We start from the raw sequence: 25950 nt of genomic DNA, 5'->3' as shown, positions 1-25950 counted from the left end.
GATCGGTTCGGATTGGGCTGACCCAGGGGGTTCCGAGAGGGGCTAGGGTGAATCTAGAGTTGCAATACCCTCCATTGACTCCCCACTCATATTTTTTGGTTTGTGATCTGCATGTCTTAAACGAAGTTAAACTCAACAACATTGCAGCTGCAGTCCAAGCTTGAATTATTCTCTTTCAATCTGCCGAGCTTGTTTTTCATAAAAATCCCCCTTAGACATGTTATGAGCTACTTTCTGTCCAAAATATTCCAAGAGTGATATTCCGAGCCGCCATTTTGTAATTCTGCGACAGGCCGTAAAACAAGACGTGAGGGGGAGCGCATGTTTAATAGCAGGCCGTGCGTGACGGGGCGTCGCGCTGCGTCTGCCTCTTCTTTGGGTGTCACGCAGATTGGTGTGGCAGATTGAAAAGAGGATAATTCAAGCTTGGACTGCAACTGCAATGTTGGTGAGTAGCAGATCACAAACCAAAAAAGATGAGTGGGGAGTCAATGGAGGGTATTGCAACTCTAGATTCATCCCATTGTAAAAAAATCTAGAGTTGCAAATTGCGGCTAACATGAATTATGGGTCCATTTGGTTACATTTTACTCTCTTGAGAATTAAAGATCTATACAATATAAGGGTCCATTTTGTTATCAACTCTCTATCAATTAGCTGGGGGACCACCTGGAACCCTAGCTCTGGTCCATAGCCCTAATGGTAATTTTGCCCTGACCAGAGCTATGGAACCCCCTCAAGGACCACTGGTGGTCCCCGGACCACTGGTTCAGAACCACTGATCTAAAAGATTATACGTTGTCTGCTGAAAGTGAATGCAGAAACTAACGAAACGTACTAGTGAAATCATGCTTCCATTTATTCAATTTTTTCATCGTTTTATTATTTAAGTCAACACACCATAGTGCCATCAGTCTTGGTCACTCACTGGCTGATGTTGTGTCTCACTTCCACTTATTGTGAGTGGATTTACCCTATCAAATGAATACTTCCTCATTTCCTCATGTGACTTAATTGCGTTCACAACTGCAAGAAAGACGGTTCTGAAGCTATATACATACGGTATTCCACATTTCATGAAATTAAAATCTTTACTGGGCTTGCATACTGAAAGGACTGTATAAATATTGGGAACATTTATACTGTTCCTTGTGTGTCCAGCTTGTGTCAATAAAAGTGATTCAGATTTTGTTACACATTTCTCTATCCAGTAGGCTCTCATGGCACCTCCAAGGAGAAGGGCTCTGCCTAAACCACTCCCAGAAGGCTTTCTTCTCACTGACACGGAGAAGAAGAGATGGATGCTGGGAAAGGTCATCGGTCAAGGAGGCTTTGGGCTGATCTATTTGGGTAAACCATAGTGATGTTGACATTGTTGCGTGTAACCACAATAGCATCCCCTATTCTGGGGCAATTGTGTGATGCGAAAATAGCAGATCTAGCAGAACAATGGAGTGGACGTTCTAGTATGACTAATTATAGAAGGTGGTTAAGTGGTTAACTTCAAGAAACCTAATTCAGATCTAAATGTTGTTTTTCCATGAAATGTGTTTAAATGTATGTTTCACTCTCTCCTACTACTCACAGCCTCTCAGGATGTGGACACACCTGTTGCAGCTGACAGTGATTTTGTCATAAAAATCGTGAGTAGCCCAAACATCTCCACCATTGTTTCCTAACAGTTGGTGAAAGGATAGAAATGCTTCTTAACCACACATTTACCTGTAATATGATGACCTTCACATGAACTTAGGCTAACGTTTGGACTCTGAAGTTAGTCTGAATTTAGTGTTATCTTAAACCCTTAAACCTACATCTGCTATTTAAAAAAGAAAAATGTTGAATAATTTAGAATTAGGCTACTATAGAATTACTTACACTATCTAAATTTCACATGTGTGCCAGTAGTTAATTTCAGTTATTATTATTACAATCGTACCACTGTCATAGATCAGCTATGACTAATGTTCAACTGTGCTAATACAATTCATGCTTTGTGTGAAGGGGTAAGACAAGGATGAAATGATCGACAGCATCTGCTTGTGTCGTGTGTGGCACTGAGTTTAAGCCTGTATATATATGTGTTTATGTGTTAGGTCTGGTCAATTACCGGAAATATACCAAAACTGATATTTAGAACCAATTTTTAATCATTTTGTTTCTTATATCAACGAAGCAGCACAGAATTCATTTTTTTTTAATTTATAATCAACTAAATAGATGAGTCTGATTAACCACATAAGCCCTGTATTGTACTTTGTTGTACAATGGAGGCTTGCAAAAATCTGTTATTTTTCTGGTTCCATCGTCATTACAATCATACCACTGTCATAGAACTGTGCTAATACAACTAATGCTTTGTGTGAAGGGGTAAGACAAGGATGAAATGATGGACAGCATCTGCTTGTGTCATGTGTGTGCAGGAGTACCATGAGAACGGGCCCCTATTCTCCGAGCTCAAGTTCTACCAGAGGGCAGCCAAGCCAGAGAGCAGTGAGTAGCAGCCCAGTGGAGCACGAGTGTATTTGACTGATGAAGTGTCCATGCTGACGCAGGGGCCCTCGCTGCCCGGCCGCAAAGCAATTAATAAGCCAAAGCAAACATGTACCTCCATGGCAGTCATCCTCCCCCTTCTCTCTCTGTGTGCTCGCCTGAGCTCTCCAACGCCTGGCATTTGCAAGGGAGCTGTGTTTATGTGCGGGGGGGGGGAGGCACTCACACATAATGATGCCCGAAGCCCCCCGCTGGGGCCCCTGACCACCTGCCAGTCTGGTGGAGTGCCAGTCAGGCTGGTCGCCATGAAGGCCCGCGCCAGGACTACTGCTCTGTGAGGGGCCTCTGTGTATGTGTGTGGGTGCGTGCATGTGTGGCACTGGCACATTGTTTGAAAAGGTGTGTGCGTGTGTGTGTGTGTGTGTGTGTGTGCAACATCTGAGCCAGTCTTCACCTTGAAAAGGGGGCATTTTTTTAAACTTAAAAAGGTAACATATAGATTTAAGTATAGATGTTTGGGGGTTAGTCTTTAGGGAATTAATGAAGTCAACTTCACATTAGTACATGTCATTGATTAGTAAAAGTATGCTCTTAATTAAAGACCAAGACAAATCTCTCCACTATAAGAACCAACACCCACCGACAGTCTCTTCAGCGGTGGGAGTCTTAATGCTGACAATGTTGGACTTCATGTTCACCTTCATGCTCCCTGGAGGGTGAGCCCTACTGATTTGTGTGACCACATCATGACCTTTCCTTTAACGCCACCATTAGGCCAAATTCTTTCACTTGCACCCAAAATATCGCACAATATCTAATGGGAAGGTTGCCATGAAAGTTGCTGAGTGCATTCCTGCTCAGAATAGAATGTCGGCTTTGTTTGCACAGAAGATTTAATAGGCAGATTGCAGGATAAACCCTACTGATTTTGGTGATCCAATGGCCTTTCTTCAGCATACTTTGGTTGAGTGTAACAGCACCTGTTACCACCAGCTGGGCTTAATTTATACTCTTGCTGTAAAAAACAAAAAACAACAACATTATTTCTTAAAAACTTTTAACAGTTCATATAGGATGTATCTAGGCATAGACAATGTTTTCTGTGTGCAGGTTATTCTAATGTATCTGGAACTCTCCATTTCTCTGTGTGTAGGTTATTCTAATCTATCTGGAACTCTCCATTTCTCTGTGTGCAGGTTATTCTAATCTATCTGGAACTCTCCATTTCTTTGTGCTCAAATAAGTATCTGTCCTGTTACAGTGCAGAGATGGACGGGAGACAGGCAACTGGACTTTCTAGGGATTCCAACCTACTGGGGATCGGGACTGGCCGAGCACAATGGAACCAGGTACTGACCTCCACCCTAGGCCTGCCAGGTTGGAACAAGGTACTGACCTCCACCCTAGGCCTGCCAGGTTGGAACCAGGTACTGACCTCCACCCTAGGCCTGCCAGGTTGGAACCAGGTACTGACCTCCACCCTAGGCCTGCCAGGTTGGAACCAGGTACTGACCTCCACCCTAGGCCTGCCAGGTTGGAACCAGGTACTGACCTCCACCCTAGGCCTGCCAGGTTGGAACCAGGTACTGACCTCCACCCTAGGCCTGCCAGGTTGGAACCAGGTACTGACCTCCACCCTAGGCCTGCCAGGTTGGAACCAGGTACTGACCTCCACCCTAGGCCTGCCAGGTTGCAGAATCACATGCACCTTACCGTCCTTATTCTGGGGGCGAACAGTTTGCAAAAATAGCAGATCTACAAGCTCACAATATGTCACAACACAGCAATACAAGCTTGTATATCGGTTATTTTCAGCAAAGAAATTTGGTGTAGAGAAAAAAAGGAGTGGATCATGTATAGAGGGTATGCGTGTGACATCATCATCATACCCTGAAGTTATGCGGAAACGCCTACCGAGGGGCAAACATTACACATTGGTAAACTCACTTTGCCAGTCACTTTGCCACTCGATTTGCCACTCACTTTATGCATGCGCATACCCTCTTTTGGGCCCTAGCGGACCCCGGTCAGGGTTTAAGAGTTTGACCTCTAGATTCACCAAAATGTGTGCTTTATATCATAATGAAAATCTTTCTTTTGCACCTTCTTGTTCAGGTACCGCTTCATGGCGATGGACCGCCTGGGCAGCGACCTGCAGAAGGCCTGCCAACACAACGGAGGTCGGCTGAAGAAGGCAACGGTGCTCCAGCTCGGCCGGAGACTGGTGAGATTACCCGCCGTGGAGAGCTGCCGACTCAGGTCCTTTCATATGCATTGATTGGCGATGGATTGGAGGCCAAGGCTGAGTACATATCCACTGCTCAAAGCGTCTATACTCCACAAATTGAGAGTATAGTTTTACCTGTGAACCAACAGGGTCAAGGGGAACTTTAGATATTGACCCACATGATCTTGAACTTAAGTTGGTATAAAATGGAGGATAGTGGAACAACGCTTGTACAGTAGTGTTGTGAATTGGACTGCGTCAGTTTCATCGCACTTGATGTTCCCACTCAAATGACAGCCAATGGTGTGGCAATATAATGTTGTATACTGTATGTGACTTTGGGGGTGTGTACATGTGTACTGTATGTTCACACGTTCCTTTCCTTCTCCAGGTGGACGTTCTGGAGTACATCCATGACCATGAGTATGTCCACGCTGACATCAAAGCTGCCAATCTGATGCTGGGTCACAGAGACCCTGACCAGGTCAGCTTAAAGCTCTACAGTTTACTATGCAAGTACATTATAGTGTACTGTTCACCGTGTGTACTACAGGTTGGGCAATTTGTACAGTTCAGTTCATTTATTTGGTCATTAAAAAACAGATTACACAGTACAGTGTACTACAGGTAGGGCAATTTGTACAGCACATTTCATAGTACACAATGGTAATTCGCAGTGCTTTACATAACGCAGAAAAGCACATTAAAGACAATAAGATTAGCATACAAGAAAATAACCATATAAAAAAGCAGTTGGGAATTTACAGGATTCATTCAGACATTGCGTGGCTAACTACTTGATACAGTACAATCCTCAGTGTTCATGTATCAATTTGTAACTCGGGAGTACACACTCAAATGAACAGATGAGTATATACAGTATATACAGTGTCTCACATTTGACCTTGTGTGGTGTGGTGTATGCGTGCATGTGTTGTATTGTGTGCTGCAGGTGTACCTAGCAGACTACGGCCTGTCCTACAGATACTGTCCTGACGGAGTACACAAAGAGTACAAGGAGAACCCAAAGAAGGGCCACGATGGAACAATTGAATACACCAGCCTGGACGCACACAATGGCGTTGGTACGGACATTATCAAACATCACAGCACAGCACTGAGCTTGTAGCAGCTGCATAAGGCACTTATAAATGATTGTCTTAAATGAAAAAGAACTAAACAGTCACTGAATGACTCAACAAGAACCTAATATTATGATAAGATTCACGGTTCTGGGGACACTAGAAATCTTGTTAAATGCAACACACAGGGAAGTGTTCGGGAAAGTAATATGGTACTGTAATGCACACATGAATGTAGAACAGACAGAGACTTGAGAAATATCATAGTACTGTAATACAAAACAATAGTCCTGATGAAGAAACCGTTATCTTCATGAACAAGTAAAACCCCAGTATCGCTTATAGATTTATTTATTTTTAAAACTCCTTTTAATTTAATTAAAGGTATATTCAGTGATTTCACTTAATTCAAATATCACTTATTTTTTTGTTTTGTTGTGATAATCCTCCCTACTATAGAGTGTGCTGGCCATATAAGGAGTTCCTCCCTGTCCCCAGTTAACCCCTGGGGGTCAAAAAACCTTAGGTTTCGTTTTTGACTCTCTATCCTGATTGGACGAAAGGCTAGGTCCCACAGCCAAAAACGAAACCTAAGGTTTTTTGAGTGAAATCACTGAATATACCTTTAACTTTAATCCCTATTTTATTTATTCACCTACTTTTATTATCTCTTTGTCACCTACTTTTATTATCTCTTTGTCCACAAACCCTGTCGGTACGTCTTGTGGCCCACTTCCGTGCCCTGACCTACTGGTTGAGAACCACTGGTCGCAGGTCTTCGGAGACTTGCAGGACCCACACTCAAGAGTTTTTGGTAATTAGACTGATTCTAGGTTAATGTCACCATGAAACACTCCCTTCTTAGCTCAGTGACCCCTCATTTTGTCAATACATGCAAAATAGTCTCTCTCGCCACCCCCCTCCCTCCCTGAGCTGATATCGGGAACACATTAACTGGCAAATTGCATACATGCTCCCTCTCTTCATCGGCCATCGATTGTTAGTCCCCCTTGAGCCCCCACTGAATACCTCTGGCTCCGGCTCCGTTTAACAATTCCCTAATTAGCCGGAGTCATAACCTGCACTGTGTATTCATTCCCTCCATTAATTAAGGCCTTTGATATTCGGTTAGAGCCAGTCCAGGGCCCCCTGCTGATAACCTCATAGCTCTGTGTGTGTGTGTGTGTGTGTGTGTGCACACACACACCACTCAACTTAACTTCTCGACTGGCCAGCAAGCATTGCTCAAACTGCCAAATTGCTTTGAGATTGGTTTCCTTCAATTATTTGATTTCTAAAAGCAAGGATAAGAAAGCATACTGCCAGTGATTATCAAAAACCAAATTGCAGATTCATTGTATTTTTATAAAATTTGTCTTAAATAAAAAGTTAAAAACAAAAGAAGGTCGGTAAGGGTTAAACGTGTGAGTGGAAAATAAATCTAAAGAACACCTAGGTCCAAATAGAATCGGTCCCAGTGTGGTCGCTGGACTTCTGCGTTGTTGCTGGAATGGCTATGCTGAGACCCCCAAGGGTAACGGCTGAAGAGTCTGAATAACAAGACAACAACATCACTGCCTCACTGAGTTTAAGCCTGTATATACTGTATGTGTGTTCATGTGTTAGGTCTGGGCAATTAACCGGAAATATACCGAAACTGATATTTAGAACCAACTTTTAATAATTTTGTTTCTTATATCAACGAAGCAGCACAGAATTCCTTTATGTTTTTTAAATAATCAACTAAATAGATGAGTCTGATTAACCACATAAGCCCTGTATTATACTTTGTTGTACAATGGAGGCTTGCAAAAATAGTTAAACGTGTTGTGATGTAGAACTGCAATTTCACTTGTTAAATAATCATTCATTAATCGTAATCGAGCATTACATTGGAAATAATTTAGCTAATTATGCTATTGATTTAAAGTCATCGTGTGTGTGTGTGTGTGTGTGTGTGTGTGTGTGTGTGTGTGTCTGTGCGCGCATGTGCGTGCGCACACTGAGGTTCAGTCTTAGTGTGTGTTTGACAGTGTGCATACTTGTGTGTGTACATGCTACATGTTTTTCGGGGGGGGGGGGGGGGTGCAAGTACGTATGTGTGTATTGTCGTGGGCGTTCACCTATTGTATACAGTGCAGAGCATGCATGTGTGTGTGTGTGAGTGTGTATGCATGTGCCCAAATTCCTTTTTCAAAGCTATTTGAAGTGTAGGTGTGGATATGCTCGCACACACACACACACACAGCCCTCCGCCGCTTCTAGCAGGAGGGCAAATTGCATTAAATACAGGAGAGCAAACAGACAAAATGCCATTGTACGGAGCGATAACGTGCCCAGAGCACGTACCGAGAGGCCAGCTCTGCTTAATGTAGTTGTTGATCTTTTTAATTGTTAATCTATTATGTCGCTGTGGGAGTTGTGCCACTCTTCAAGCGCCAGTGTCGCTTATATTGTTTTCATCCGTGTTCTCCTTCAGCCGGCCCTCTCAGTAGCAATGAAGTGCTCTGTAATTATTTACAACAATAGGGACGCCACAATGTAATGCTGACTTAATGCATACTTAACACCCACAAGAGCAAACTGTTGAGAGCCCAAAGCAGAGCCGAGGCCCCCCGTTCAGTCAAAGTTGTCGAGGCGGAAAAGTGCAGCAGCCAACAACAATAGTTGGAATATGAAGGTCTGATCCATGAGGACAGGTTACACTCTTTTGTTTATGCCTGGAGCAGTTTAATTCATACCCCTTTTTTTTGTTTTTCGAACAATTTGTGCGAAGGAGCCAAATATATAAACCGAACAGTCCATGCCAGTAACTCCTGTCTCCTGCACAAACGTGGAGAGACATTAGACCAGAATCCTGAAGACTGAGACAAGTTAGAGGCAACCCAGCAAGCACGGTCAGGACCTCGACGAATTAGTGACGTCTCGATTGTGGCCAGATCAAGTGAAACCAAGACTAGTCAGATCTGGCCCAGAATATCACCTGATTTCAACCAACTTAAATTTTATCCACTAAGACGGACGTCCCTGGATGAATCAGAGAGTGTCCGATAGAGGCCAGATCAACTTAAGTCATATCATAACTAGTCAGATCTGGCCCAAAATAAGATATATTATTTAATTTGGTGAAGACGTCCTGGAAATGACGTAAAGATCATCCCCATATGGGCTGTGATCTGGCCTAGTCCTGAACGTCACCAGATTCACCGGAGGACGTCTTCATAACGTTATCATGACGTCATTTGGCTTGCTGGGAAGAAAAGGGCCATCTGCCAGTCCAGTTGCATGTAGTTTCTTTCTCCTTGACAGTCTTCTGTGGTAATCACATTTCTTCACTGACACATAAAACAACCACATTCACAAGTATTTGTCTTTAGTAGTTTTTTCAGGCTGAAAAAGTCACTTACTTGTGAGTGCGGTGGTTTTTGATGTCAATGGATTGGAATCTGCACACGACTAAATTCAAAGACAACAGTTCCTTGGTAGTTGAGCCTGCCGAACTTTGAATAATCAGATTTCTTCATCCAGATTACTCTGTAATCAGATTACTTGAAGTCTGCTAGTCTAATTCCTCTGCAGCTGTGCAGCAGTAACTTTTTTTTTCATTACTGTTAAATTATGTTTCTTTCATTTCTTATTCAGATTACTTCCATCCAGTTTCATGTACATAATCTCTTCATCTAATCAGAACTCATGTGGCCTCATTGGCTTGAAACCCACAGTTTCTGATCAGAGAGCTTGTTTTTAGGGAGGACAGCTATTTTACAATTATTTATTTTAATGCAACACGAGAGTAATTAAATGAGATTACTACTTGTAATCTGATTCCATATTGGCTCTGTTCCACTGGTCTGCTGGTTGTGCAGGATCAATGTGGTCCCTGGCTCAGGGAAGAGATTTGTCCGTGCTGATGGAGACCAGTCGATAGGTAATTTCTCCAGAGACGTGTGGCGGGCCGTTACACTATTGAGCTGCTAAAACTCCCCGGGCTCGACCCCTTCACATGTACTCAGCCCACAAGTATCGATGCGGTACACGCGCACACACACACACACACATTGTTGTCGCTGACGGGCGGAAATGTATCTACATATTTCTACTTTTTATGTTTTTCGTAAATTAAGTGTGAAAATAGCCCGATCTGTAGTCTCTCTATAGGTTTGATAAATATTGCACTAATGGAAAGAGATTGTGACTAAATAACTACATTTTGAACACAGGTTCTGTTTCCTTTTCCCGGATTTCTGCCCGACAGCGACCATTCTACAAATACTTTCTAAATCATAGTTCACAAACGTTTTCTTATAAATGATTGTCTTTCTCTCTATTGTCTATCCACCTGTTCCACAGCTCCGTCCAGGCGTGGAGACCTCCAGATCCTAGGCTTCTGTCTTCTTCACTGGCTGTGTGGAACACTTCCCTGGGATGCCCTTCTCAAGAACCCCACGCAGGTCCAGGAGGCCAAGGCCAGGTATAGCAGCTCACACATCCTGGTGCATTCGGGTGAAAACCCACATTTTTAAGGTAGCATTAGAAGCTAAGAAAGCCCATGTTTGTTTTGGTGTTTTAGGTATCCTCTTTGCGGACAGGGTGACATAAGATATACATAAACGCAGATAGACAACTCAAAACACACAAGACAATCATCTTGTTTGTTCTATCAATCTATTCGCAGGCTGATGGATAACCTGCCAGGCTCAGTCCAGAATCTGTCTCAGAGTGGAACCAGTACAGGTACATCGGGATAACCTACAGAAAATAAGACTGAACTAACTTTTTTTAATGATAATTGATTTATCCTGGGGATTAAACCACTTTTCCAAGGCCACCTTGTGGTGGTCTTGAGTGTCTACATACAGCTAACTGCTGTGTGTTAGTAACTATGATAACGTTTTTCTCAGCCCCACTTGTTGCATAATTAATGCTAGTTATGCTAGAATGTAAGGATTAGACTTGCAAGACTAGAACGGAGACTAGAAATGCATATGAATGATATAACGGTAAGACAGCAAAGAGCATGGTTTCATGAGAGCTCCATCTCATGTTGACTCTTAACAGATACCCTGTCAATATATGTTAAAAAAGGTTGCCAAATGGTGTAAAACTTTAAAGCACTAGCGTACCCTCTTGTGGAGTAGCGAATCTTCTCCAATGTCAAATGATGTAGAACATCATTAACCCAAGATTTAAAGGTTGGTGGGAATTTTGCCGCCTAGCCAAAAGAGATGCAAAGGCTATCATATTCTTCTTTTGCCGGCTAAGACGTAGATCTTTAAATATTGATTGCCAAAATGTATTTAGCTTTGGACAAAACCAAAAAGCATGTGCAAGGGTAAAACAAAGAGTATAGAGCCTGGAGGTCTACAAAGTATAGGGTTAAATAAAGATTAACCCTTAGATTTTACCTTGTGGCAGGAACGTGCAGTTTCAGCCCAATTCATATCACCAAAACAGTTCCGCGTAGCAGTTCTAAACGACCGTGTTGTCTGCATATCTTTCAGATATTATCTCCCCTCTTTATAAAGAGAGGTCACATGTGTGTGAGTGTTGGCTGTGTGATGTATGGCTGAAACGCAACTCTTGACTCGCACTGCTCCTCTGCTGACAAGGGCCCGGCTGCCTGCTATAGATAAGACCTGGGGGATGCATCAACTGTGTGGAGATGCCTGTGACTCTGCGTTTGTGTTTGTAAAAAAGTCTACAGCAGTGTCATACGTTGTCTAGGCGGTGTGTATGTAAGGCTGTGTGTAGAGACCAATTAATTAGTAATGAAGTCTGCAGCAGTGTCATATTTGTATAGGCAATTAGGCAGTGTGTAGCAATTGAACTGTATGTTGAGTGTGCATGCTTCAAAATAGTACAAATTCTGACGTTTGTCCCGGCTGGCCTGTCTGAATAAACTTCAGACAGACGATTGCCCAGCCCACTCATGCTGCCAGCGAACTCTTCTGTGTTCTGAATGCAAGAAGACGCTAGTGTCCACTCGGCAATCTGACCCATGAATTTGCCCAGCAACAACCACAGTCGGCAGCTCGCTGGTTCTAATACCCGGATATACCTGGATATCCTTCCGCCGCGATGTGGGATAACTGGGATTACGGTGTTTTCTTACGACAGGTTGTATTTATGCATGGTCACTAGGGAGGGATTTCAGATTGTTTGTACCTCCTGGAGGTTGGGCTCGTGAGACTAGTAACTCTCCTCAGCCAAGGTCTCTTCCAAACTACCGCAGCTTGCAATGCTGGCAGAATGAAGCCTGGGAAACAACAATAAATATATTGCGCCCACCCACTTAGTCAGTCGGAAAATCTAGGGGTGCAGGAGCATCCGAAGAATGTTCTGAATGACATCTGTAGTAGTGACGTTGCACTATGTTCGGACAGACTATGCAAAACGCTTAAGATATTAAGACAGATATGTCCATCTGAGCAGTGTTTGACTGTTGTATCAAGCTTCTGTCTTACAGTTCCAAACTACTTTTTGTTTTGCTTTTCCCACCATGTGTGTGTGCGACTGCGTGCGTGCATGTGTGCGTGCGTGCGCATGTACAACTATGTGCACAAACGCAGCATTTCTGTTGATGTGTGTGACAGGCCTAATATCCCCTTATCCCCTGCAGTGAGATATATTAGGGCTTAATGCACAATCTGGACTGCGAGACCTTCAGGTACACCTGAGCCTGTGTGCTGTGAGACATTCAGTCTCACATGTGATATCTGGACAACAGCATGGCTTTCAGCTCTGGTCCCGAGGACCCAAGCTACTGCTAATTTTCTATTTTACCAGGTAGTTAATTACAATTCCCCAGGTGACCCAGGCCTAAATTAGACCATGAGTATAATATACCACTAGAATGAAGACCAAATACTTTATAATACTGCGCTGAAATCGCACATGCAGTGTGAAGTGGGAAAAAATGGTTTCTGCCCTTCTCATGCATAATGTTAAAGCTGGATTAAATTCTGACATTAAGGTAAATTGGATCAATGCAGAAGACAAGCAAAAAGAGACTACCTTTTTATTATAGAATGTAATCAGCAGTTGAGCAATTCAATGGTGAAAAAAAAATGGTTGGATTCCCATTTCTTCCTCACCCTCTTCCTCCTCTCCATCTACAGACGAGTTGGCCAAGTTCCTCCTGCATGTCAAATCGCTGGGGTACCAGGAACGCCCTGACTACCACAGGCTAAGGGACCTGTTGGCCAGCGGTTCCCAGGGAAGGATCGACTTGTCCAGGCCAAGCAAAGGGCAGACGCAGGGGTCCACCTCTGATGAACCTCCAGCCAGGGGCAAGGTGAGAACGCAAGAGAGATGGACAGCTTCATGTGATCTACAGCCAGTAAGTTTAGTCAGCCATATTTGGACAGAGAGAAGAATTTTGTGTTACATGGTGTACACTCCCTCAAAGTTGGATCATTTCAACTTGAACCAGTGTGCCTTCACATGAACCCTCAACAGATTCAGTCACACTTGACCAGTGAGAAGAATCCAATTTTCTATTTGTGAGTGTGACTGGTGGAGGGAGAGTTAACCTGCCGCTGACCCAATGCTGAGTATGTCAGCCAAGCAGACAGAGGGAGAGAGAGAGAGAAGGGTCTAAAATGGTCTATTTAGTGATGGAGAGTAGAGTCGTGACCTCTCCAGAATTCACCGGAAACACTCCTCCCCCTCCAGTGGCCAACTTCACCCTTCAAGCCTTGTGGGCGCCCTTCAAACGGCCCATTTTGAGGAAGTCGATGACACGCACTTTACACAGGGCAGAAGATCAGCACGCATCTTCAATTACTCTCCCTTTCTCCTCTCCTGTGTCATTTCATTTCCATGCTGGAGTGCTGGCCAGTTTGACCCCCAGTTAAACAGAAGTGGCCGTGTAGTGGCCATTTACTAAGGAGAGAAAATGTCAGAGGTAAAGGTCATGTAATGGTCGCTTTCCTCATTTGTCACCATTGTCATAATGTAATATTATTCATTGTATGACTCAGTGACTATTCAGGCAAATTGGTATTAAAGGAAAATGGGCCAAAATTGGATAACAATAATTATAACTAATAATTATTAGTGTGAATGTAGAAGAATTTTGCCAGAGTGCCGTACAGTTGAAGGACTTTGGATTAGTAAAAGAAACATGTCCTCTCCATGCAGTATTTATGGCTGGACTTTTCAAATCAATCAAAGCCTTTTAAAGTTATTTAAAACACACTGATAGTTTTAAAGTAAATCAGAGAGGCTTATTGTCGGTATCAGCCAGAATGCGGGAGTCTATCCCCGTTTCAATGCGCTAGACCTCTGGGAACACCTACCCTCAGCTCCCAGTACTTTACCCCTACAATTTACTGCAACTACCGTAACTATTTTTATACTGTACTGAAAAGTCATATCTGATTGCATTAAACAACGTTAAACAATGTTAAACTCACTTTGCCACTCGATTTGCCATTCACTTTATGCATGTGCAATGTGCATACCCTCTATTGTAAAAGCTATAAACTCCATCTGGAAAGTGGTTGGCAGAAATGAAGCCATTGGCGATTAGTCTTTTGTAGAAATGGAAACACGGCTTATTCAACTTTTAAATTAATCAGAATGATGCGCTATGCTGACCCTCTCTCTGACCTTGCTTATGTACCAAACAATATACACCAGCATCTGCCTTCCAATACAGTATATTGGTGTGGCTCCAAATGAAACATGGTATAATACAAGAGAATAAAAGTTACATTGCAGGTGTATTTCAAGACCAAATAGACTTCTGAAGTCAGCACTCTTAAACCAGCGTTATGGACAAAGGCCTCTCATTGTCTCTTAACAGAAGGCAGGACGAGGGTCCTCCAAACCCAAGGCTGTTGCCATGGAGATAGATGATGAAGATGATCCACCTATCACCAGGCCTCAGTCAGAACAGGTACAGTAGTAGGTTGTTGAAACCAGACTTCATCTGAAGCCATGGCACAATGCATTGTCATATGTTTCAGTTGTAAAAACAATAGCTTCCATATAGTATGGTCTGCAGTAAATGTCAAGTATTTTGAATCAGTCAATAAGCTAAATATGCAAGACCACTGTCATGGTCCTTTTTAAAGTATTTGTTGTAAATTCTATGGACTCCATCTGGAAAGTGGTTGGCAGAAATGAAGCCATTGGCGATTAGTCTTTTGTAGAAATGGAAACACAGCTTATTCAGGTTTTAATTAACCCATTTAGACCTGAGGACGATTCTACAAAAGCCTTCTAAATCCTGACAGTTTTCTGAAAAACCCATGTTTCTATGTCAGTGGTTCTCAAACATTTCATGTCAAGGACCCCCAAGATTATCTGTAATTGGCTGCCGATCCCCATCTGAAAATGTTGTTCCAGGGACCTCCCCAGAAGCAAAGATTTGATCTTTTCAAAAATAGCATACATGAAACATAACACAGAATAAAAGTTAAACATTGTCTCTCTTCATAGAAGGCAGGACGAGGTTCCTCCAAACCCAAGGCTGTTGTCATGGAGATAGATGATGAAGATGATCCACCTATCACCAGGCCTCAGTCAGAACAGGTACAGTAGTAGGTGTTATAATCAGTTATGTTTCAGTTGTATTTTAATTATTACTTGCGCAAGCAGAGCGCGCAAGTAATGTGATCGGCCTGGTCCATTTGTCGTGACAGCCGTTCCGCCATTTCAGGACCCCCCCAGAAAAACATCAAATCTGTGCCCGTATTGCTGGACCAATGATGACGAAATGACCATATTTCTTACGTCATCATTTAGAGCTAGTCATACACGTATTTCTTACGTCATCATTTAGAGCTAGTCATACACATACGTGTATGACTAGCTCTAAATGATGACGTAAGAAATATGGTCATTTCGTCATCATTGGTCCAGCAATACGGGCACAGATTTGATGTTTTTCTGGGGGGGTCCTGAAATGGCGGAACGGCTGTCACGGTTTTTGGACCAAAGTGACCACAGAATACCGCTAATCAACTTACAACTACACACTTTATACAGTATAGAGTATAGAGTATATATGTATACATATATAGTATATGCCTATATACTATATATATACTATATATATTTCTTACGTCATCATTTAGAGCTAGTCATACGTATACTATATACATAATCAATAAAAAATAATTTACCAAATTGTGCCTGATCTGCTGGGACCAGAGTACGTGGTGTGTATGTAAGAAATATGGTCATTTCGTCATCATTGGTCCAGCAATACGGGCACAGATTTGATGTATGACTAGCTCTAAATGATGACGTAAGAAATACGTGTATGACTAGCTCTAAATGATGACGTAAGAAATATGGTCATTTCGTCATCATTGATCCAGCAATACGGGCACAGATTTGATGTTTTTCTGCGGATGAGGAAAAGATATAGAGAAAAGGATATAGGTGGGGGAGTTATGTTTGCTATAAAAGAAGATATTTCCATTGAAGAAATTCCAACTGAAAGCAGGATATTAGAGAAAGTAGAACATATATGTATACATGTAAAAGATAAAAATCTATATATCATTCTTATGTACAGATCACCTAAAACAGAGCTTTCAAAATTAAACACATTTCTCGAATACATGGTACAGTATATATCATCTCCGACTTCTGCAATTTTGATAATAGGAGATTTCAATGAAGACCATAATACTAAGATAGAAAGAAGTATAAAGACCTACATGTCAAAATTAGGCTTTAAACAATTAAATACAAATCCAACTACAGATTACGGAAATATTTTAGATCATGTATATTTTAACAAATGTGAAAGTATTATTATAGAAATTGAAGTTAGAGACACATATTACTCTGACCATGATTTAGTATTAATATCACTATAGTCTAACATGAAATAGATTTAAAATTAAAATTAAATTTTTAATTCAGTTTATATACTTTTTTTTATAGGCGTTTACATACATAAATTAGATAGGTAGTAAATAGTTACACCTAATAATTACACATTTCAAATGTTCCTTCACAGAGATATTGAGATTCCACCGTTTACAGAAAAAGTATACTGTATAACATATTTTAATTCAGTTTATATACCTTTTTTTTCAACACATATAAGTGATTTATTTTTCTCTGAAAAAAAAAAGGGATCCAGAATATATCTACAACGATAAAACAGTATTTCTTATATAGATAGAAACTAGAATCATACTTAATACTAAATGTTTACATGTATAGTAGGTAGCAAATAATTACATCTAAACATTAATCATTTCAAACATTCCTTCACAGAGATACTGAGATTTGGCAGTTTACAGCGGGCGAAAACATTACATGCGCGCTCTGCTTGCGCACTAGTTGGCCATTTATGGCCTACTAGTGTGCAACAAGCAAGTATGCACTCGACAGAGTGCAGTTCTAGTTGAGTTTGTGTTTACAGATGAAGCTATACAGGTCATGTAACATAATACTTACTTACCCTTGATCAAGTACATAATTAAAGAATAGTTTTACATATTTGTTTCTTAGCTGAAATTTGTGAACATTGCAAAACACAGGATGTTGTGCAAATCATAACTTTAAAGTGTCAGTTTGTCCATTTAAAGTGACAGAAACGGTGTTTTTCCCCCACACAGAAAGCTGGTAAAGCCACAGCCCCTGTCAGAAGATCGCCCAGGACAAAGCCAGTACCTGTACGGGTTGATGAAGATTCTTTCGATAGTGAAGATGAAGAAGAGGAGGCAAGACCCAAGCCTATTGATGCACGTTATATCCGGGGGCCTCCGGTCAGCCCCCGACGCCATGTTGATGATGATGATGAAGAGGAAAGACCCAAGCCTATTGATCCGCGGTACATCCGGGGGCCTCCGATCGGCCCCAGACCACAAACTGAACCGGCGGTGAGACCAAAGCACTGAGCCATCCGAGCGCCATACCAAGGCTTCAAGACCTCACTTCTTTTTCTCCACACAATATTAGGATATTGCCACCAAGTAGCTGTCGGGTCACTCGCAGGTCAAGTATTTTATTACTGTGGTTGCCATAGGCCTGGAAAGCTGCAAACACTACTGTGTTATTGCCAAATGCCACCAGTCCCTCAAAAAAGTGCTCCTGACATTATAAAGTATAAAATTGATGTGACTAAAATGTCCAAATTGTAAATAAAATACTTGCCAGATGACCTCATTGTCCTTGACCTCTGACAACCCAAATATACCATTATGTCAGATATGGAATGAGAGACTTAATGCTTGTGTTGTGATTTATGATATTTATTGAGGACAAGGTGACAAACAGTACATACATATCCTATGATATCCACAGACTCTTTACAGTAAATCACTTTATAGCTTAATAACAGACTCCTTACAGTAGTAAATCACAGAGAGTATCTGACGTGATGTCTGGCATGAAACAAACAAGTGCAGAGTCCAGGTCAATGGCAGTTCAAAACAAACATGTCAATCATCCTCCTCAACAGAACCCTCGATCGCATCGGGCGCTCCGAAAAACGACAGACGCTGACATCATTGTGACCTCTGTGAGACGGGAAGTCAAACGCCGTCCCCCCCGCCCACTCGCAATGGCAAACGACGGCCTGAGGAGTCAAAGACCGGGTGAGATGATAATCAAGCACACGATCAGCTACCGCCATGCACAGCTACTCCAAGGGCTGTCTGACTATGACCCTAACGGACAGAGGAGAGGCGTTGAGGACCATTATGGTAAACCATTCTGTGGTCCACGGGAAGGCCAGTGGGATGCATATGGCTCTGGTGAATATGAAGGGAGCCCTGGCAAAGGTTCAGTCGTGGCTAGTACCGCATCCGAGCAGTGCCGGAGAGATGGCCGGGATGTCCTGATGTACTGCACTGTCTTCATGGGCCTGGCCTGGCTCTTCCTGGTTGCAGTAGGAGCCACAAGATAGCACATGTGATTGCTGCTCTGTTGGTTATTGCCCCAATGAAATGTTCTTGCTTCTGTTTCTTCTTTCTGTTGTTTCTGCCACCAAATGATTATCATGCTCTGTGTTGTTCAGACCAACTCCCATCATGTACTGTATGAAGTTCAAATGGGAAAAGATCCGGTAATGCCTCCACTTGTCAGGACGTCTGTGCTGCCATCTTCACAGTAATAGGCTGAAATACAAGTCAAATAAACACTTTGTTTTAATTTTGTTTATTATATTTTCACTTGACTGTTGACTGTTTATTAATATTTGTAGTAGAGCTTACTAATCGTATACATGCCATACAATCACTTATACAATAGCACAGTTCTTTTTTGGGGGGATACATGTTAGTTACTCTGATCTTACACTGGTAAATTGCTGTGGGTTAGAGCGTCTGCTAAATGGCTAAATTGTAATTTGTTGCACACCCTCTAATCACTGGTGTACTGTAATTATGGCCAGAGAAAAACCTGACAGTATCAGTATGTGCTTTGTGTCAAAACGAACACAAAAGACCTCAGGGCAACTGATGTAACTGGCATTGTAGTCTCTATGTCTCTAAAAATGAGCTATTTAAGAAAGGAGGTAGCATGAGCATAGGATAGATTAGAGAAGGCTATTCTAAAGCACTTGTGTGAAATGTTGTTACATGTGAAGTTTCTCACCTTGGCACAGTAAGGACACTCTCCAAAGACAATGTTGAAACTCTGCCTGCTGGAAGGCAGGGCCCGCAACCACTGATGACCAGAAAGACCAGAGAGAACACAAATGTCCATAGTTAATTACACAATCAATATAAGTATTGAAATACTTCTGTTTTGTTTCTTGTGCAATTTAGTGTGCTGTCTCTTTGTCTCCAACTCACAAAGAGAGAGATGAACATCTTCATGTTGGAGTGGTATTGAAATCGTCAGTTTTTACCAGCTTGTGAAGCAAGCTGGTTTAAATGAACAGCCACCAACTTACAGTACAGTAGGCACAGACACGCTACTCTTCACCCTCTGGTAATCTAAATGAACACCTATTATCTATTATACCTGTTATCCAGGCCTGGAAAACATTCAAAATATATATATATATTTAGCTGCAAGCCTGCCTCCAGGTCCATTCCTGACATTTTAAGGGTTTTTTCACGGACAAATCCACAATCCCACTTGGTAACAATTGGTGGGATTGTAAAGCCTCCAGGAGGAATAGTCAGTAGAAGAACACCTAAATGGTTGGACGAGGGCGTGGCAGCAAACTGTTGTGAGTGACCAATTGGTATGGTAGAATATGTTAATACAACTACACTAACTAAAACATGTGGTGGTGTATTTGGTCTCCCTGCTCTTCTATTTACAGTACACCCTGCAGACTGCCCACTACTGGTTGACAGGTGGTACTTCCTGAAACACCAAATTGAATGTATCCCCTGAGAAAGCAGGGCATTAGCTCAGTGATAAACCAAGTTTGAATATCTGATTGTACTTAAAAGTTATAGTGTTTCTAATGAAGACAGAAAAAATACTTTGTATATTTCACACTGGCTTTTTTTTTTTTTAACTTGTATTAAATTGCTACAAAACATTGTCGTTGGCAACTTTCTGTAATAAATTAGTCTTAAAATAAAGATAAGAATAATATAACGGTTCTCTTAAATGTGGTTAATGAATGATGCAAAATTTAACTCTACTAATGGTTAGTGTAAGTGATATGTTTTGGTAAAAAAAGAAAAAAGGCTCATTAAATTTAAAGCTCATTATAGTGTTCAGTAACAGCTCATCTCTCCAGCTCTTAGCAAACAGAAAAGTATGTTTTCATCCAATTAGGAGAGTGAACCTCAAAAAGATAATTTATCAACTTGTGTTAAAATTCCAATTGTGTCTGCTCGTTTATTTAATCACTTTCAATTTCACTTTTCTATCCTGTATCCTGAATGTTATCTCCTCTGGTTGGATGAAATTGGTCCAAACAAGTATTTTCCTAAACACAAATTAAAGACAAATGCATAAAAAGCATGAAATCCATGATGAAGGCCACCTCTGCAAGTTCCATACTGTGTACCGTGTGTGTGTGCGTGTGCGTGTGCGTGACACACGTACCTCATAGAGACAGGCCTGATGGAAAGGCTGGCCACAGCGCGGGTCATTGCACACCTGATCGGGAATGGCAGACTCCAGCCGATAGGCGTAACAAATCCCACACTCAATGCTGAAGTTCTACACAACACAAACAAAAACAATTACACAAATTTGTCACGCAATTTCATATAATACCACTTTAACCCTGGCGTTCTGTGGGCATGTCATATACAAACAAATACAAAAAAATATATATAAACCCCAATGACCTTGGGATGCATCACTGAGGATACGTCCCAGGTGCATCCATGCGATGTTTTTTTTCTCGTTCTAGTTGTTCTATTTATAGTGACTCATAGGAATAGACTACGTGACAACCAGGAACAATCTAGTGACCACCGGAGAGACGGGTGACAGCCGGAATGTAGACCCGGGAGCTGTATGGGTTGGCGCCACAGCCTTCCATGAGGAGGAAGCCCAACAAACCCACGGTGAGGCCTTTAGGAGGCTGCAGCACCACCTTGCCCAGGTGGAGCTTGCAACGCCTTTGGTGCAATGCACAGGTCCTGGACCTGGTGAGAGCAGGAGTGGACCGGACAGGAGGCAACCCACAGAGCCTAGTCCTTCCACGTTCCAGATTGATCTACCTCCCAGTCCCGGCAGAGTAGTTCCGGAGCAACGGATTGTGTGGCCCTGGTCTTTCCCTAATGGGACTGATCGAGGGTAGCTACTGGGACGTAAGTCGGGACTTGATCACCCCAGCTGGGTCACCTGAGTGGGTATGATGTTCGAGAGACCCGAAACCCCGATGACCTTAGTTGGGATACGTTCAAGGTGCATCCATGCTATGTTTGTTTTACGTTATATATATAGCAGAAGCATGTAGATCAGATTTCTTTTTTTAAATATGGCTTAACCCATTAAGACATGTGGTTGCTTTTACAAATGCCGTCTAAATCAGTAGTTCTCAAATGTGTTCATATTGCAAAATTATATTAAGAAAATCATTTCAAGATTATTTCCAAAAATGAAAAAAATAGCAGATGTACAAGCTCGCAGAACAAAGTGAGCTTGTATAAAGTAGGCCTATGTCCTGTTTTTGAATAGCCAACGCAAACATCTAAAATGACCCATTAAAGCAGCTTTCCCGGTTTCAATGGGTTTAATTGGTTAAATTGCCACTCAGGACTGCAGGGTGTGTTAGTTTTCAGTAGTGAGGTGCAGAGTCTCAGGGAGTGGGTTTCTCAGCCCACTCAGAGGAACCAAACAGGCCTGTTGTTAAAACTCCAGTGCCGTTTGTGACAGCACGCTTTTACTCCCCAGCTAACCAAGCAGCTTCCTGCGTCTCCCAGCCCACCTAGTCTACCTGCACCACCTCTCTCTCTCTCTCTATCTCTCTATCTCTCTCTCTCTCCCCGTCTCCAGCGATCTTACAACCCTGCTGTCACACTCTCACTCTCTCTCTCTCTCTCTCTCTCTCTCTCACTTACACCGTCTCACTCCCCATCTCTTTTTTCTCTCTGTACCCAGTCTCTCCTATACTCTCTTTTCAAACTCTCTCTCTCGATCTCTGTCTCCACTCGTTTCCAGTTGTGCGTAATGAGGGTTCCTGGCATTTTTTTCTCCTCCCTCCTCCGTTTTTTTCCCCTTTTTTTCCTCCTCCACAGCTATCCATTAAGAGAAGAGAGATGGCAGGTAAAAAAAGAATTAAAAATAATAAATAAATAAAACGCCACCGCCACCCAACATCTGGTCAACTCAACTTTTCCTCGCTCCTCTTGAATGTTAATGAAGCTGAGGCATTAATCACCGTGGCGACAGAGGATGAACACGGCGCTCTTTCAACCCTTCCACAGAGGAGGAGGGGTGGGAGTGTAAAAGAAACAAACAAACAAAAAACAACTAAAAAAGATAAAGGCTTTTGCTGTGATTAAAGGGGTCTTGATAGAGGCGAAGTATCTGCCATCTTTGTAATTCTAATGATTCTGTCTGTAGCTGCTCCAATTAAAGGGAACTAGAAAGTGTTTTTTTTTAAGGTAAAAAATGAATAAATAAAAGTGACGGCAATAGATGGAGAAAAAAAACAGAATATATGGCAACATGTCCGCCCCCTTATATCTCCAGGAGAAAGCGGTAAAACACGCACGCACACACACACACACACACACACACACACACACACACACACACACACACACACACACACACACACACACACACACACACACACACACAGAGTAACATGCAAACATATACTGTAGGTATGTACTGTATACGCACAGCAACACACATACATCTATGTAGATGTTTACAGTATACTCACACACTAGCGAACCTCAGAGGCTTCACAAGCACTACACATGTGCACACGTGCACACACAAACACACACACACACAAGGCTAGAGGTAATTGTGACGGGAAGCGGATGTGTTTGAAACGGTGAGGGAGATGGAGGATGGGGGTGGAGGTTGCAGGGGGGGAGGGGGGCAGTTGTGTGACATACAGATTTTTCGTGGGTGGCAGGTGACGGGAGTTCTGTCTCCAAAACATCCTGGAGGTTGAGCAAGATGCTGGCGTCCGGGTTCCTGCCGGCACATTACACACACGCGCACACACAGTCACACGCACACACACACACACACACACACACACACACACACACACACACACACACACACACACAGAGAGACAGCTCAGTCACACACAGTAATTAAACACATGCAAATGAGCCTGCAGAGAGAGCTAGAGAGAGACTGAGGGGAGATCAGGAGGATCTCACCACACCGACTTATAAACATCCAATACAAAGCAAACATTTCTACTGCTGCTGGAGAGAGACGTGTGCAGTGGAGCTGACATGAGCTCAGCTAGAAGATCTGCCTGGAAAAAGAAGAGAAACTACACTGCAAATGGTTTATATATATATAGTATATACACACACAAACTCAGTGAAATTGGTTTCAATCTGTGAACCACACGATTTAGCCAACCCTAACTGTACAGAGACATAATTAATATCACGCAAAGAAACATTGCATGATGAAATTAAAATACAGATCATCATATAACAAAAGAAAGGGAAAAGAAAAGTGTTACAGACAGTGTTTTAATTGTCATGTCTACAGACAGTCTTACCACAGGTGCATGTTGGCGTTCAGCTTGTTCCTCAGAGGCGTCACCACTGCAACACAACAACCACAACATGAAATGCACGGATCAGCCCGTCTTCCAACTTCACACACCACGCGCCTATATTAACACGTTGATAGTGTAGTAGTGAAGGCCTCCCCTATCTCTGGAACTAGACGTCAGCTCTCCTGGATCAAGTCCCATCAGAACCTTCTCTCAGCAAAACCTGGAGTGTTAATGATACTCTAAAATGTGAGTGTAAAAGCTGATCTGTAAGCTGAATTAACCCATTATAAGACCCGAGGCCGATTCTACAAATCCTAACTGTTTTATTAAAAACAAATCATTTCAAGGACCCCCAAAATAATATGTATTTGGCCGCAGACCCTCATCTGAAAATATTTTGTTCCAGGGACCCACAGAAGCAAGGATTTTAGTTGTAGATGTAAAATATATATACATATTCATAGATTTGCATAAATGTGCACAAAAATCAGCAAGCTCAAAGTGTGGAATGGAATGAAGCTTGTATATCTGCTATTTTTTAATAGCTAAAGTATAAAGTGACACAGGTTTAATGGTTTAACACTCCAGACACACACACACACACACACACACACACACACACACACACACACACACACACACACACACACACACACACACACACACACACACACACACACACACACACACACACACACACACACACACACACACACACACACACACACACACACAGAGAGAGAGCATTGTGAACAGAGAGAACCACTGACAGATGTAAAGAACCATTACAATCTCCTGTTCCACTAGAGAGCTTTGTCTGAACGGTGCTCATCATTTTCACTGTTTGTTATTCCTACATGCAAAAAGCAATATTTCTGCCTGACCCCCTTGTGTTCGAGGGTCGCTGCCTGCCTCCCATCTTCCAGGCTGAGGTGTTGGTATGTGTGTGTGTGTGTGTGTGGGGGGGGGGGGTGCATGTGTGTATGTGTTTAATATCTTCTGAGTAGCATTGCTAGGCAACCCGGAGAGGAGTTGTGCGTCGCCGGCCGTGCGTGACCTTGGGGTTTGCAGAAACAATTGGCGACAGTTGACAAGGACTTAAATAGAATGCTGCCAAGCCCAGAGAGACAGTTGGCTGTGCTGGGGATTTGGGAGAGAGAGTTGGGGGGAGTGGGAGTCAGGAATGAGGACGGACGATGATGAACATACCTGGACAGGTAGCAGCCAGCCATGGAGTATACATTGTTCTTATGATTCTATTATATTAACCATGATAATCACTGATCTGGTAACAGTCAGACATGGTTAACACTGTGTCATTCATTACCCCCTTTGTTATAGCCATCCATGCTTCATGACTAGTAATGGCTGATCTGACAACAGCAGGGATGGCTTATATCGCTTCAGATTATCACAATGTCACTGCTATGCTTTTTCCCCTCATTTATTCATGACCGGTGCCTTATGATCAGTGATCTGGTAACAGTAAGGATGGGTAGAAGGGACACTTGAAGCATATGCAATTAGCTTCAGTCCATATCCACTGAATGCTGCATTATAAATGCTCATTCTAGTCACAGCTGATTAACTCATCTGATAAGGGACATGAATGGGTCAAAAAGATAGCCACGTTGGGTTTATCATCGCTATTATACCCCTTCCTTTATTACCTTCTTCTGACATCTTAACTGGTCCTTTAAAATGCAGACCAGTGAAAGGAAGAGAGTCAGCCTAGAGTCTGACTGCGAATTGGAGGCTGAGAAAATCTCCAAGCTGAGAGAGCGATATTGTGTGTGTGTGTGTGTGTGTGTGTGTACAGGAGGCAGAGGAGAGAAGGCTCTGGCAGGATGTGATCCTACACCAGTAAGACACATGTCCAGACTACGCTATCTATGGCCACAATGCAATTTGTTGCTGTGGGTCCCTCTCACGACACGTCCTGCCCATTGCCATCTATTGTCACCTGTGCTTTGTCGACTTGTTTTTCTTTTATTATTACCCACCATGGTCAGCTCCCAACAGGCAGCACTCTGGTAGCATCTTTG

The 25950-nt window shown here is 42.5% G+C and overlaps 2 protein-coding genes across 9 annotated transcripts in view; one reads left to right on the top strand and one right to left on the bottom strand.

The window, feature by feature from the left end:
• Nucleotides 1-18932, top strand: part of LOC310865991 (serine/threonine-protein kinase VRK1-like) — a 26319-nt gene extending 7387 nt beyond the window's left edge. Inside the window, exons 2-15 of one of the 8 annotated variants that reach the window (XR_014569863.1) lie at nt 1212-1350; nt 1588-1643; nt 2424-2493; nt 3755-3842; nt 4609-4717; nt 5112-5204; nt 5673-5805; nt 10153-10273; nt 10478-10536; nt 12921-13141; nt 14612-14704; nt 15250-15342; nt 17391-17769; nt 18236-18372. Coding sequence is in view for 7 of the 8 variants with exons in the window: in XM_083775242.1 (XP_083631368.1) it covers nt 1221-1350; nt 1588-1643; nt 2424-2493; nt 3755-3842; nt 4609-4717; nt 5112-5204; nt 5673-5805; nt 10153-10273; nt 10478-10536; nt 12921-13141; nt 14612-14704; nt 15250-15342; nt 17391-17654; nt 18236-18682 (1977 nt within the window). In the remaining variant the exon portion in view is untranslated. Of the gene's footprint in view, nt 1-1211; nt 1351-1587; nt 1644-2423; nt 2494-3754; nt 3843-4608; nt 4718-5111; nt 5205-5672; nt 5806-10152; nt 10274-10477; nt 10537-12920; nt 13142-14611; nt 14705-15249; nt 15343-17390; nt 17770-18235 lie in introns of all 8 variants that reach the window. The other 7 variants (XM_083775247.1, XM_083775246.1, XM_083775245.1 and 4 more) reach the window with 7 other exon arrangements.
• The window catches only part of fancl (FA complementation group L), a 21620-nt gene continuing 14427 nt past the window's right edge, over nt 18758-25950 (bottom strand). Inside the window, exons 9-14 of the mRNA XM_083775250.1 lie at nt 25909-25950; nt 23906-23951; nt 23274-23355; nt 20791-20907; nt 19372-19443; nt 18758-18893 (exon numbers count right to left, since the gene is read on the bottom strand). The exon at nt 25909-25950 is cut by the window's right edge and continues 42 nt beyond it. Of these exons, the coding sequence (XP_083631376.1) occupies nt 18858-18893; nt 19372-19443; nt 20791-20907; nt 23274-23355; nt 23906-23951; nt 25909-25950 (395 nt within the window). The 3' untranslated portion in view covers nt 18758-18857. The remainder of the gene's footprint in view (nt 18894-19371; nt 19444-20790; nt 20908-23273; nt 23356-23905; nt 23952-25908) is intronic.

The sequence above is a fragment of the Protomyctophum parallelum genome, assembly GCF_964188405.1.
Source record: "Protomyctophum parallelum genome assembly, chromosome: 10".
Classification (NCBI taxonomy): Eukaryota; Metazoa; Chordata; class Actinopteri; order Myctophiformes; family Myctophidae; genus Protomyctophum; species Protomyctophum parallelum.
Note: the sequence above shows the minus strand (reverse complement) of the source record. Positions and strands in the feature narration are given on the sequence as shown.